Here is a 15,529-nt window from a genome sequence, read left to right as displayed (position 1 = left end):
AGATTTCGGTCGGACTCGACAAGATATGACAGCACAAAGTAATCCAAAAAATAGTTGAAGAAAGAAACAGGTGGCCTATTTGATTCTCAATCTTTTTCAGCATACTGCTGCAGAAATATCTCTGTCGGCAGACAGAGGGTGACATCGCAACCAACAAAAAACACTAGTAATAAACTGAGAAAGAAAACAAGTTTTTTGGCTGCAAATTTATCATGCTTTCCAATTGCAAAAGTTTGTTGCAACCCCATTGTTCTCATCGAGGCCCTTGGAAAAGAGAAGCAGATTACAAGAATTTCATGGAGCCAAAACAGACGCCAGTTTACAAGAATTCAATCAACTACAGCATGAAATTCAGAAGATGGACTTCACAGTTCACAAGAGAGTTCTGAACAAAACAGTAACTACTGTCACTTCTCCATCAAATAAAGTACATATATCAAACATCTATCAGAACTGAAGCATAATTGTTATTATTTACGACCTCATACGCATTGATTTCTTATTATTATTATTTACCACAAATAGTACATTATACAACCTGAATAAAGTTCTATACAGCAGCATGCCTCCATAGACAACTAAGACAAAGAGTGCTCAATATCAACTTCTCTTTTCAGCCATGAAGTGCTATAGCTAGATATGGATGCAGATACAACCTAATGGTTTGAATTATGATGTATCAACTATCAAGTAAAGGAATGCAATTTAGGAACAATAAGCTTCTTAAATGCATGATTGCCTTCACAAAGTTGACAGTACCTATCTTGTGATTCAAAACAGACGACGTTTAAGTCAGAAACGTAGAATCTATTTGCCACGAATTGATGAATGGTGTCCATAGTTGGCGCAGAACTGCTTCTTCGTCATGCACCAAGCCTCACTAAAAGTACTCACCTGTACAAACATAAACATACTTGGACAAACACAATCAGATGGTGTGGGAGTTTTCCACTCTTAGCGCGTACAACAAACCCACAAAAAATATTGCTTGTTCCGAATTGTTTTCTTCAAATGAACTGGGGAACAACTACCAAAGAAAAAGTGAATTCGAGACTCAGGCGTCTAGTGTTATTATCGCATCAGTTTCCAGTGTTTATCTTAATAAGACTTCAATAGAACAGAAAATAGGTTTAGCGTATGGTTAATAATATTTTGTAGGTATTAAATTCATGTTAACTAGCGAATTACAGATTTGTTATTGAAGTTGAGGCAGGGAAGTAAAAGCAAAGTCAAGATAAAAAAGATAATAGCATCAGAATCCATATGATTAATAATCCAGAAGAAAAACTTTTCATATCAATAGGTACCTATTTGATATAAAAATAGAGCACTTGCATCTTTGTTTATTACTAATTACTAATTAGCCTCGCATAACAATTTGTTTGGATCATAAATGAATTAATTTCTGATGTAGAAAGAAAAAAGTCAAAAACAGGTAACAAAACCACTAGGGTCAACAACAAAAATAAGTGTACGATTAAAATAATGGATTATCAGCCCAAAATCCATTGTGCAGATTATAATGGATTCTATATGTGTTTGGTAACTATTATAATACTCCCTCCGTCCCACTCCTAAGTGACCTATTTGATTTTAGATTTTGTCCCAATGATAAGTGACCTATATCATTAAACAATGAGATATTCCGGAATTATCCTTTTAGTTAATTATAAAGAATATACGAAATATGCATAATTTGATAGGCATGTTTATATTCGTTACGTAGGTGTTTTAAAATGCTTCTCAATGGTACGAAGTTTGCGAACATCCGTGGAGTATTTTGAGAGGTAAACCATTTCTAAATTTCGATAGTTATTATTCATAAGGGTATAATTGTAAAAAATACTTAAAAGTAATATTTTCCTTGCTTGCCTTAAAAATTGTGCAAATTTCAAATAGGTCACTTAGGAGTGGGACGGAGGGAGTAATTGATTAATAATTGAAAAAATCCATTATTTCCATAAACAGAAAAAAGTTGTTTTAAAAATTTATTATAATCAATTATTTTTTCTAATAAACTCAAATTGAATTTTTCTTCTTATTTTCTCTAAACTATCAAGAGAGAGACAAAAAAACAACATATGACTAAAAAAATTCCTAGATCACTTTTCTTTCCTCTCCTTTTCGAGATCATCATTCTAAAATAATCAATTATTTGAAAAAAAGTGTTTGGGAAAATTTATTTTAAAAATGATTATATCAAAATCATTTATCAATTTATGATTACCTATAATCATAAATTTTACCAAACAAGGCCGATATGAAACAAAAACATGTTGTTTTTCGGTCTTTTGCATCTAAATATAAGCAACTTATGAGAAGTGCATCAACTTACATTACTGACAAGCTTTGCCCCAAACCAAGCAGAGTTTGCACCATGAGGAGGGGGTAAAACTTCGACATCATTGAACATCGATGCAGAAACAAGTCCACTTAGCTCCTTCGCTAATCTCTCTATAGATGAAATTCATATTAAAGTCAGGTCTTCTACCAAAAATAAATGCTTTTTCATTGTACTCCCCTTATTTACTTTTGACAAGGACTAAATCATGCGACTAATCCCACCCTACTTACTTTTATCTCTTCCTTCTCATTTTTCGATTGACGATGATCCTTAATTAAAATTCTAACCATTCTCTATGGTCTACCCTCCCACTTGTAAAGTAATGGACGTGCAGGAAAAAAATAAACAATACGAGTAAAATGTTAGTAACACGGATGAGAAGTTTTCATGTACGAGAAGTACCTGGTAGGCCAGGTAAGCTTGCAGTCCCACCAGCCAAAACTATAGTCTTGAACCATCTGTCATTTTCTTCTGTTTCTTTTGCAGCTTGACAATGGTCCATGCAAAGTGCGACGGCCTGATGCAAACCCATCATGCGCCTGTACAAATTAAACTAAATTAAATGATATATTCATCCATCTATCTGTACACGGCATTATAGAGAAGCAACCAGTGGTGGAAGGCCTGACCTAAAATGAATATCTTAAGCATGTTGAATTAATAATTATGTGGGTAGGATTTCATCATTTCTCTGACGCACTATGTCAAACTAGCTTTTACTGATAGGTTATCAGTCGCAGCATGCATCTTCTCTGGCCAATAGATTTGTACTGAACTAATTGACAAGTCCAATCTTGATTGCGACCTTGAATAACGGTTTCTCACTTTCTAATGATAGCATGGATTGGATAACAGAGAACCATAAAGAAACATGTGACAGCATAAAGACGACAGAACGTACAGGATATCTATATTGATGAAAAAAAGCATATCCTCTTGTAGATAAGAAGAGATTAAGTGTGCAACTATAATATCCTAGCAAAGATTGTGCAAGACCAGGGACAGGGATGCTCGATTTGGAGGATCAGTATGGAATTCTGAGTGGTTTAAGTTTTGGCAGGATGTAACGGACTATCACTGCTGAAGCAGAGATGAACAGATGCACATAGGAGGACTTTAGCATGGTTTACCATTAACAGGATAATGTTAAAGACAACCTTGAAAAGATACAGAAAAACTGCATTAAAATAAAATAACGCATTTAGTCAACAGAAAATGAGAGGATAAGGAATTACAATCCACCCATTCGTGGTTGGAATAGGATCTCTCCTGTCTGAAACCGCTCTTCCGAGAGAGTAAACTGACCTTCTCCAGTAACTTCATATGATGCATTTGTATCTTTAGATAGCTCACTTCCATAATCAGAAGCAACATAGCAGAGATTCTGTAAAACAAATAGGCTGTGATTATGTTAGGCAATCCGGGAGAAGGATAGGGCAAGTGATGGTCACTCATGATGCTTAGTGGTGTTTGTGTATGGTAGGAAGATATGAGTTATAACCTAACCAATGTGTACCATAATCGGAACTATGCTAACCTCTTTTAGTGTGCGGATCGTGTAGAGCGACCCAACGGGCATATTCTTCCTTTCCATCAGCTCTTTTAGAAACATGGTAAGTGTTAGAGCTTCCTGGCCAACAACTTCAATACCTACTTGGTGCATCACTTTACCTTGTAAAACTATCAACAGAACAAAAGAAAGCCTGAGTGAATTTTTACAACGGGGCATTGTAATTATCTGTCCTAGTTTGCAAGAAAATTAAAATCAGTAATGATAAATTGTCACATCTGCCAAAAGGATAAAATATGGCAGCACTTGAGTGTATTTTGTTGTTCTTCACTTTGAAGGGAGATGGATAGTAGTGATATATAGGTAAAATATATTATCAGAAATATCATTAATAGGGTCCATCTCTACCTTGAGCTTGGATCTAGACTCATGACATGCATAATATTGAAGCCGGAAAATGTAAAAACTAAACCTAAATGTTCACATAAAATCAATCAGTACTAAAATCACCAATTGAGAAAAAAAATAGAAAGAAACCAGATGACTTACTGGGCACAATGGAAGTGACACGAAAGCCAATATTTACAGCAATCCCAGAAGTTCTCCTTGCTGCATATAAAGCTAAAATTGCCTACATTATTTTTCAGTGAACTATATTAGTAGGATATGGGAAAACAAAATTATTTCATGTACTAGAGAAACTGGTCAAGTTCATTCAGGTCTAAAACTCGTTGCTCTACTTCTACTCAATGAGTACCAACAGAAGCTTTGCCAGTATAGAGAGGCTTGCCAGAGCCACCCACGAATTTAGCAGTGAATCATTGTGTAAAAGAAGACCCTAAACTCATTTAATGGTGTAATCTTTTAAGAAACACAAAAATCAACTAACTCAAATCTGCTGAAGACCAAGCCTAAGTGCCTATTTTTGAAAGAATATGGTGTTCAAACTTTTAATAGTATAGTTAACCAAGAAATTCTAAGGGGTGACTTATCATACTTGATTAATGGAACAAACAGCAGGAACATTCATGTCAAACAAGACTCTGTAGATGGCCTCTTCCAATTGTCTCCTTGCTGCTCTAGAAGATTCGGTATCTGAAATTAAGTAACATCAGTTTAATTGAGATCCATAGGACTTGCTACCCAGGCTGTCTTCATAACTTACATTAAAATTTAAAGAAATAAAGCAAACAAAGACATTCAAGTCAACCTTAACTTTCCCCTAATTATAGTCAAAAGTCAGGGTGTGCCTCCTACTACAGTGAAGCACTAGAGACAACTATGTCACATGGTGATATTGTTATTTGATAAGGACACGGTAGTTTTCTGTACATGATGAACTACACACACTTTCACTCAGGTGGTCCAAAAAAAATGTGACAAACTCGTATTTTATAAACATGATCTCATTTCTTACTATTCTATAACCCTATTTCCCAGGTAATGAGTGGATCATATGAAACAGCTGGGAACCCAATCTTGTTAGTTCTGATTTTTTATAATACATCGCAAAAAATATTGACTATATGTTCATAAACAAAGTAACTCTAGGGAAAAACTTGCTAACCAAATGTAAGCATTCTTTTAAAAGCACTGATAAATGAAATAGAAAGCTAACCATAATAATGGCAAATCGGAAAGGCCACAACAACTGGCTGAGTAGAGGGTTTCCTCTTCATCCTGCAAGGACGTTTGCAGTAAGTGTCTTGAATCAAAAATGTACGCCAACAACAACAAAAATGCCTATAATCACAGTTCCATCATCTATTTATCTGCCGGAACAAATCACTCAATGAATTAAGTCAATTAAGCATACACGTAAAAGAAAAACAAAAACAGACAAACCTGTCATATATTGTTACAAAAAAATGTCGAAGCCTGGAGTACATAGGAGACTCCAAGTCCCCAAATTCCTGCATCCTCAAGTATACATAATAAGAAACTACGCATACTATTTCAAAAACACAAGATGTCATTCAAGACCAAATAGAAGCTGCCAACAAATAAAGCAGCTCACCATAAATGTTGCTGAATACCCAGATGGACTAGAATCTTTGCTCCATCCAAACTTGGAATAGCCCGAGCCCCCTTTGAACATTATAAACATATGTGTAGGTGAGCACAAGGTTCATAGTTAATTATGGATCATTTGATCGTTTGCTCCAGCTTCAGTTAGATAAATAGCATGTTTTGGTTCAACTAACTATTATGCGGAATTATGTGGAATTCAGTTACTTGAACAAACATGCTATAAAGTAAATTGAAATGAAGTTGCAAACCCTAACCGTCAATAAGGACAGCACCCCTGTGCTGTGCACGCTGGCCATAGATAAGCATGTAACGTAATGAGGTTGATTGATCAGATAGTGAGCTGCAATCACAATTCATTCAAACTATATAAATAAACATAAGAAAATAAAAAATTACAATTGAAAATCAATATTATTCTTTTAGACTAAGAACAAACCGAAGAAGAGGGTGGCCTATTCCTGATCTTAAACAAGACTCAGAAAAATCAATATTTTCCCAAGATTCCTCCTGTAAGTTATGAAGGAACAGTATCCATAGTCGATTATCAGAAACCACAAATTTCCACGACTTACAAACCACGCTTAACCTAGCAGCTTCTTTAGGTCCAAGAAATATCAGAATTTGGAAAAACACATCAAATGGTATTCTATCAAATGCTCCTGTTGATGATGATAATTGATCAAAATTTTGACTTTTCAATTTTGATTTTGATTTAGTTAAACCTAATCCTAATACCCTTCTCCATATCATCGCCATTCACGAAAACTGTTCGTAATATGAAACCAGGGTTTGTTTTTTTTCTTCTTTTTAAAGGGATGAATTAGTGAGGTTTCTGTGTGTCATCATCAAGTGAAGTGACGAGGAAAATGAAGAACTGGTGGAATACGCTAACGCGTGTATCACGAAGATAGCTACTACATCAATAAAAAGATCAGTGAAGCCGGTTATTTTGCGGTAGAGGGCTTGATGGATACTGTCTGTCAATTTCATTGACCGTGGGTTGGACCGAATAATTGAGACTTGAGAAGTCTAGGATACGATAAAGATGACAATAATTCTGATCAAAAAAAAAAGAAAAGACAATAATATCTTTGTTTCTCTAATAGAGGTACTCACGCTTTTTCATTCTAGCACTTTTCCAGAAACATAGGAAATAGAATACTAATTGCTATCATGTTTTTGTAGGAAATTCCGCTGAAATGGATGTTATACCAGCGAACAAATAGATCGAGGCGTGAAAAAACTCATTGTCCTTAAGAATGGATTTCGCTCCTGTGATGCAAACAGTTTAATGACGCATATTCCTCATGATTCAACAATCATAATCCGGTAAGAGTGCACTCTTAATGTTGGACTTTTATGAACAATATGAAATCAGATTACAGCGAAGCACAATATTTTTTCACGATAAGCATAAATATAAGACACCTCAGTATTGATAGAGAAGAAGATTACTAAGAATAAGAGAGAGAGAGATTTCATATATCTTAACAATGAATTACTCTATGTATATATAGAGAATGAACAGACATAAGTATCGTTTCATACTTCTTTGTATAGTTGTGTCTATTGCTTTTACAACCCAGTTAAAAATCTGTTCATTTTTAAGCACATGTTAACTATTAGTGTTAACCAATTAACACTACTCTTCATCAAGTGGTGCAATTTACACCTTTCTCTGTAATCCACCAGTTCCACCTGTTGGGATCGGTATATCTTTGTAACTACTAGAAGCCAGATACTGAAACTAATTCAATAGTTATAAATACGCCTTTTGTCAATGTATTTTGAAACACTACCAAGAATTCCCTACATTTCAAAATACTGAAAAATTTGCCAGTAAACATATTATAAACAAGTGCATCAGAATTGGTGCCTTTTAGGCTATGAACCAACTCTAGGATGATAAACCATAAATTTACCAAAAGAATATGGTGAAACCGAAATTTCTATGAACCAAGTTTCATTTGTGTAAAGTAGAGGATTTATAATCACACTTAAGTCTAAATATCATTCTTGTTTTGAGGTTTGGCACTTTTCGGTCATGCGCCCTCTTGGTTTCATGAGTTTATATAGAAACATGCCTTGGTTTCTATTGGATTCGACCTTACTCCAAACTCCAATATGTGAACTTTCATCGAATATGTACTGCAGTTATACACACCCAAAAAATGGTATACAATTCATTAAGAGTATATGTGAAAACACAAGGGTACCCAAATATACCTCAATCTAAAACTTTTCCACCTATAAGTCCTTCTACTAAAGTGATTGTCTATGGACTGAGTCGAGACAATACAACTAATCAGTTCACACTTCGTGTGATCGTCTATGGATACGAGATCGAGACAATACGACAACAAGATAACTTGCGTGATTGACTATGGATACAAGATAGAGACAATAGAACAACAAAGTGTGTTTACTTGATAAAAGGTTCGGACTTAACCAAACACAATAGGATTACTATCAAGTAAATAGGAATTAACGTTTGTGTATTTTACTTCTAATTATAATAAAAAAAATTATAATTGCGAAACTAAAAAAGTAAAAGACGCAACAAGATTTTGTTAACGAGGAAACCGCAAATGCAAAAAAACCTCGGGACCTTGTCCAGAATTGGATACTCTCAGGATTAAGCCGTTATACAAAATCTAAACCAACTTCGTATAGTTGAGACCAAGCAACTAAACCTATAGTTCACCTAGTTCCGTATGTATCCCTGCGCCTCCAACTTGAAATAAGTCACGCACTTGGAACAATTCATTTGGTTCCTATTCCAAACATTAAAGGAACAACAAATCTGTTTGGTAACAACTCTTTTCAATCAAGTGATATGAGTTCGACAAAAGGCTCTTCCGTTTATCCCAATAAACTCCTTTGTCGGGTCCTTAGATCTATCTTATCAACAACTACCAAAGTAATTGTTAAGATTTTGCAATCAATACTTTGAATCACAAAGAATTGGATTGATGTTGATCTATTCAACTAATCAATCAAATCTGTCACAAAGATAAACTGATTATAGTTGGATCCTTTTCAATCGAAACAAGTATTGTGCACACCAAAGATTATAAACCCAAATCAGAAATCTTCTTCGTCTTCAAATCTTCTTAGATCTTCAATAAACACCTGCAGACAATCAACTTGAATCTCTTGTGATCAATCACACAGAACGGAGTCTGTTAACAATGGATTATCACAAGACGTCTTTAGATCTACAAACAGTCTAAAGATCCCCGTCGAAAATTCAATCTAGTTTGAGTGAATCTTATATCAGAAGAGAAGATTCTCAAGCATAAACAAACTAGGTGTAATCAAAGTTCAACAATCGTTAGTCAATCGAATTAATCGGAAACTAATAATAAACCGAAATTATCTAGTTTCCCACCAACGGTATTAATAGAGCTTCTCAATCCCAAAGAAGTCTTTAAACCGAGCGATCGTAAGAGATTTCGCTAATTAGGTTACTTTCCTCTCTGAATAGGCGGCTCCACCAGTAACAACACAACTAGGTAGTTTTGCTGGCTCTAAGGATTAGTTTGCTCGAAATGCAAACTTTGATATTTATAGACCAAGGAATTTCCAAAACAGAAAATATTCTCAAGATATGCAATATATTTACAAATTCGGTTTCCATAATTCCTGGAAATGCTATGTCCAAATATTGCCGAAATCTCTAAGAAAATCTCCAATTAGTAAATGCACATTACTAATTTTTATTTTCCAAATATAAAATTAAAAACCTTAATCAAAAGATTCTCAATTTATTTTCGATCCGGGATTCTCCTTTAGTTATTAAGGAATATCTTTGAACAATAAAAGATAAGCGTTACTGCACTTGTTCAAAGTATGTCGACATCTTTACTTTGTAAGTCCTCTTTCATACTTACAATCTTGGAGTTCATCTGACTTCCAAGAACTATGTGATTGATTATCCTATCAAATCACCAAACATGGATTTCACGGTTCTACCAAAACAAGTTTCGGTTATACCTTCACGTGGGTTGTAATATCCATCCCAATATAAAGGGTTTTCTCGTTATTTACGATTTTAGTAATTTTGCTATGTTATTTTTGTTACTCTGTTATTTACTTTGATTACCACGATCAAGAAATTGCTAATGAATTAAATTAGGCCACGTGGGATTTCTTCCCCCTTAACAAATTTGATAAGGTGACAAAAACCATTGTAGCTACTTAAACAAGTGTTAGTGGATCTTGGATGAAAACCAGTTAGCATATAGGCACTATTGCCACACATAGCTCGTTAGAAAGGGTAGGAGTTAAATAGCTAAGACATGTGCTAGGTTAATTCAGAGAGGGGGAGAATGATTTCTAAGTTAAGTAATAAACCTAGGTTTGACCGAGATGATAACATAATTGGCTTAGGTGTATTCTTATTGCTAGGTGTCGTTACATCATTAGTTAATAATTATTAGGGTTTAATAAAAATTGACTATATATCAAACAAGCGGAAGTCCGGCAGTGGGTGGAAGTTTTAAAAAAGAAAAGTTTAAGCCTTCGTTCAATGCCTAGGTTTCCATATTCGTAGAAGAAAAGGAAAATGAAACAGATTTGGCTACTTTAAAATTATTTTTTATCATATCATATAAATAATCAAGGATGGGAGATTCTTTAGCACAATCCAGATTCGTGATCATATTACTGGCGTTTGAGGTAGGCGCAACACTAACTAAATCTTATTTTTATTTGAGTTAAAATTATTTAAATTCATATTTATTGGTTTTAATTATTCTGGTGATGTGATTAATGGTGTTGTATTTATTGATTTTTATGATGATGTTGAAGTTGTGTGATGTATGTACATGTTTGATAAATTACGGTCCTTGAGAATTGATGGTTGCTTCCCAAAAGACTTACATTTTGACGGGTACGAGATATCCTTGGGAGTTGAAGGTTGCCTCCCTAAAAACAACATGGGGCTCATTAGGAGTTGATGGTTGCCTCCTATTTGATAGCTAAAACCATGGGCTCCCTGGGGCGAGCAGATTGATTGAATTTATTGTTGTTTATGGATGTGGTGTTTCGATGTGTTTGCGGTGTTGTTAATCATGCTAGTTGTTTTTAAAAAGAAATTGAAAAATATTGCATAAAATATTGTGTTGCTTTGCCTACTGGGTGTCACAACCCACGTCGTATTATGACAAAAAATTCCAGATGTGACGCATGATAAGGAGTTGATCAACGTGGAGCCTAGAGAGTAATTTGAAGTCCTTAAGATTATTGTTTATGCGTAAAATTCTAGTTCAAAGATGTAATTAGTCTTAGATTTAAAGCAGTAAAATATTGTTGCCTTCGGGTTGTGCAAGGCGTAGGCAGGCTGACGTAAAATCCATGTCTTACTTTCGGGAATTAACATTGTCTCCTACTCACCCGACACGGTACTTGTTACTGGAAAAGGGTTTTGGTCTTTGGTTGAGTTGACTGATTGTAATTTTGATTTCCTAATAGTTTTTGGTATGATTGTTTTTGTAGTTGACGTAAAACATCTTAAGAGATATTTGATAAAAATTGTATAATTTTCTGAGTTGTATACATATTTTTAAAATAATTATTTGTACCCGTATTAAATCCAGAAAATAATTAACAGTTGTAAATGTCTCTTAATTATCCTATTTTAAGATTATGATCCTCTGATTTTTAGACCGTAGTGTCTCTGAAGAAGTCGACATCTATCTTTTATCTTTCCAAAATGGCAAACTTTATTTGATTTAGAGTTGTGTGGTATTTTATATAATTTTTATAAAACAGACTATCACAGTTTTGATTTTCTGCAGTGCTGGTCAACTTCGTGTTTGACCGTGGTCATAGGTTATTAAACTTCATTTAAAAATCCTGAAAAATTTATAACTAATAGTATTTACATATTGGACCAATCCCTGTAAATATCATGAATTTTCAGTTTTACAATTTAGTATTGAAATCATTGCTTATTAATTAAATCTTAAGACTTGAACGGTGTTGATATTTTTTATATGAGAATAAAAATGTGTTTTGTTTCCGGTGGCTTTAAAGTTAGGTTAAATCAACGGTCAGATCTTTCCAAATAAATTTTCTAAGTTTTTCGCTGCGTTTGAAATGATAACATGAACAAAAATTAATTAGGCCCAAATGACTTAACGAGCTCGGGCTTAATAGCCGGACTTCGACTATGGTATCGAAGTAGCACTTCGGTTTTTCGGGCATGAGATCCGGGCAGGATTCGGTCCCGAAAATCGGGGTGCTACATGCGTACTAGAATTAGTCACGCTAGTTACCAAAACTTGGTTGACTAGGTACTAGGATTGGTTTCCACATATATATGGTATCTAACTTGTATTTGTTGCACATGTCCATAAGATCAGTTCCCAATAACTAAAAACGTGTTGCACATGTTCATAGGATCGGTTCCCAATAACTAGAAACTTGTTGCACCTCTTACAAGGATCGATTCCCATTTGGTGATCGGTTGCACCTCTTACTAGGATCGGTTCCCCTTTTCCTAGAGTTGGTCATACCAATTATAATAAATCGATCATACCATCTCAGGTGATTACTTAACATCGGTTTCACTAATAAAAGTCATACCAATACAAAAGTCAGGCCTTGTGAGTAGTTTTACCAAGAACATAAGCAAGTCATGAGCGATTATACTAAACACACATATTGTAATTCAAAAGATTTGCAATGAATAACAATACCAATAAGCCTAGCGATTTCCCTTTCGATTCACAAAACAAATTCATGAATTTACTTCCTTTAAACGAATGTAAAACATTGTTTCCTAGGATGAAATCTTCACCTCATACCCATACATAATCACAATAGCATTCAAACGATTATGTCGATGTCTTATATACGAAGTTCAAAAGATAAGCGTTATAGTTCGTATTGTATTCCTTAATACTACGTCTAACTAGAGTATAATCATTCATAGCTTCGCAGTTATGTTTTCAATATGCACGATTTGAAAGATACGTTAGGGAATGAAACAATTCAATTAAAATATTACTAACCTTAAGTGGAAGGATGATGTCGTCGTTGTAGCTCCGTACTTCTTCACATTCTTCAAGTCTTCACGTAATACTTGTAATGTCTCATATCATAATACTTTCAAGCTAACCTGTACGAAGTTGACTCTAGCAGTGTAGTCAAATTCCCTCTCCAAGACCGATTACTCGCCGGGTAATCGCTATAGGCTATATGACCGAGGCAATTTATGATTCCTAGCCATTGCCGATTTTTAGTGATTAAGGCGGACGATTTGGACCAATTTTTGAGAAAAACGAGTTAACGATTTTTCCGAGTTGTCTTTTCATGGACTAAAATAAAAATAAAAAAACTTCATAACCTCTCAGATGGGAGTTATCAAATAGAAAAATCTCTAAATACATGATAAATATGTTCAATATAACATCATTATAAACTTAATTACATGATAATGTTAAAACTTTAATTTTAGTCAGGTACAAATCATGACTTATGAAAAACAATATATAAGTCTCTAATACATAGATTCCGATTATTAGACCGAGTTTTGGCGATTTCCAAGTCCGAACTTATTGCTTCTCGCTCCAAGCTCCCAAACCGAGTAGAAACGAGGAATGATTCTGACTACTTTGGACTCTAGTATATAATCAAGTGACTCTCTAAATGAGTTTTGGCTCACTAAAATATGACAACCAAACTTGGCATACCAACGCTTCGTGGGTTCAACCAAGCTATTCTCTAACAATCTCCCCTTTTGTCAATTTTAGCGACAAAACTCTTACATCATATGGATAAGCAAATTACAAGAATTCATTACACACACGCTTGATTCCCAAATTCAACAACACAATAACCTGACATTCAATCCATAAATGTCATTGTTGACATTATAATAACAAAGCTAATACTCTCCCTAAAGGTAAGATAAGTAGATTTTCAATCCTTATGTCTTCGTTATTCCCTTAATATGATATGTTACTCCCCCTTAGTCTATGCTTTACTCTTTCGTTAGATATAACGTTTAAGCACCATTGTCCTTTCCTTTAGTGATACCAATAAATATAAATCAATTCTAATATCACTTGTTTACTCCATATATTTCTCCCCATTTTTGTCACAAAATGACAAAGGTACGAGCAAATAAAAGACAAACCGAAAGGATCTTACAAATCTCACAAGACTTGCAACCTATAAGAGCTAAGCACGAGGGTTCCACACACCATTTTTGATAACCAATATCAAAACCGAAACTACAAAGTAATTTTGTTTTGATATGTTACCAAGGAAACAATTGACGCAACAATTTTCCCTAATAGTTTAGCAAACCAAAAATCGACTAAACACCTTAGTTCCTTTGCTAAACCGATTGCACAAATACAATCGCTTGTTTGATAAGACCAAAATAAAGATAACTCTATTTTTCTCATCGGGCTCTAATTATCCATATTGAAAAAGCGGGGGTACAACAACCACACCCAATATTTTGATTAGTAATCTGTATGGACTATGTAATACTCCGATATTCGGCAGTGGTTGGCTGAATGGAATATAGGTAATGGTTTGTCCTTCCCTAACACCGAGGCCTTTTCAGCACAATTGGCTCCAGAGTTGGCAGAAAACTCCGCAATTAAGCATGCTCGGGAAGGAGTAATCCAGGGATGGGTGACCATCCTATAAGTTTCTGCTGGATTACCGCAGTGATGCCCGTTGAAAACCCCACACTGTCGGATGACCGCAGTGGCTAAGTGGGGACGTATCGGTTGAGGGACGGGTCATTACAAATGGTATCAGAGCCGACGATGGTTCACCTGCCTACGGTGGGAAGGCACGCTGGACGGGGTTGTTCCAGGTGCTTCTCATGAGGGGCAGGGAACGTCGGATATCTGGGCTTGTGAATATTCTGGAGCCGAGAACGGCTCCATTTTAAGGTGGTGGTATTGTAATACCCCGATATTCGGCAGTGGTTGGCCGAATGAAATATAAGTAATGGTTTGTCCTTCCCTAACACCGAGGCCTTTTCAGCACAATTGGCTCCAGAGTTGGCAGAAAACTCTGCAGTTAAGCGTGCTCGGGCGGGAGTAATCCAGGGATGGTGACCATCCGGGAAGTTTCTGCTGGATTACCGCAGCGATGCCCGTTGAAAACCCCACACTGTCGGATGACCGCAGTGGCTAAGTGGGGACAGTATCGGTGGAGGGACGGATCATTACAGACTAACTCCAATATACTTTCAAGAGAATCAACTAGACTCAATCTTAATAAAGTATATCAAAGAGTTATATCTCTCTTTCTCGATTCAATACTTACTCAAGCAAATAGAAATCTGCGAGTCTGATTGAATACAAGAGAAATCACTTGAACGGTACCAAAGACCAATGTTCAAGTATCAATCAACAACCAAGGTTGGATTTCTCAATTGATTGATTCAAACGCACAACCTGTGATATTTCAATTATATAACAAAATATAATGTGGAAAATAAATAACACATACACCAGAAGTTTTGTTAACGAGGAAACCGCAAATGCAGAAAACCCCGGGACCTAGTCCATATTGAACACACGTTATATTAATCCGCTACAGACACTAGCCTATTACAAACTAACTTCGGTTTGGACTGTAATTGAACCCCAATCAATCTTACACTGATC

General features: G+C 35.2%; 1 protein-coding gene across 2 annotated transcripts; it reads right to left on the bottom strand.

The window, feature by feature from the left end:
- Positions 1-445: 445 nt before the first annotated feature.
- LOC113302320 (actin-related protein 8-like) lies at positions 446-6,805 on the bottom strand. Of its 2 annotated transcripts, none has more exons than XM_026551230.1 (12): positions 6,322-6,805; positions 6,140-6,225; positions 5,872-5,942; positions 5,700-5,767; positions 5,473-5,534; positions 4,852-4,949; positions 4,404-4,485; positions 3,882-4,024; positions 3,580-3,728; positions 2,747-2,883; positions 2,336-2,454; positions 446-913 (listed from the first exon to the last, which is right to left on the bottom strand). In XM_026551230.1, exons 1-12 carry the CDS (start codon positions 6,639-6,641, stop codon positions 881-883), a joined length of 1,368 nt encoding a protein of 455 aa, XP_026407015.1. In that variant the 5' UTR covers positions 6,642-6,805; the 3' UTR covers positions 446-880. The 2 variants fall into 2 exon arrangements, with proteins under 2 accessions (XP_026407015.1, XP_026407014.1); XM_026551229.1 differs by having other exon boundaries at positions 446-894; positions 6,322-6,804.
- Between the last annotated feature and the right edge of the window lie 8,724 nt (positions 6,806-15,529).

The sequence above is a fragment of the Papaver somniferum genome, chromosome 8 (assembly GCF_003573695.1).
Source record: "Papaver somniferum cultivar HN1 chromosome 8, ASM357369v1, whole genome shotgun sequence".
NCBI lineage: Eukaryota > Viridiplantae > Streptophyta > Magnoliopsida > Ranunculales > Papaveraceae > Papaver > Papaver somniferum.
This window is presented reverse-complemented; position numbering and strand designations above follow the sequence as displayed.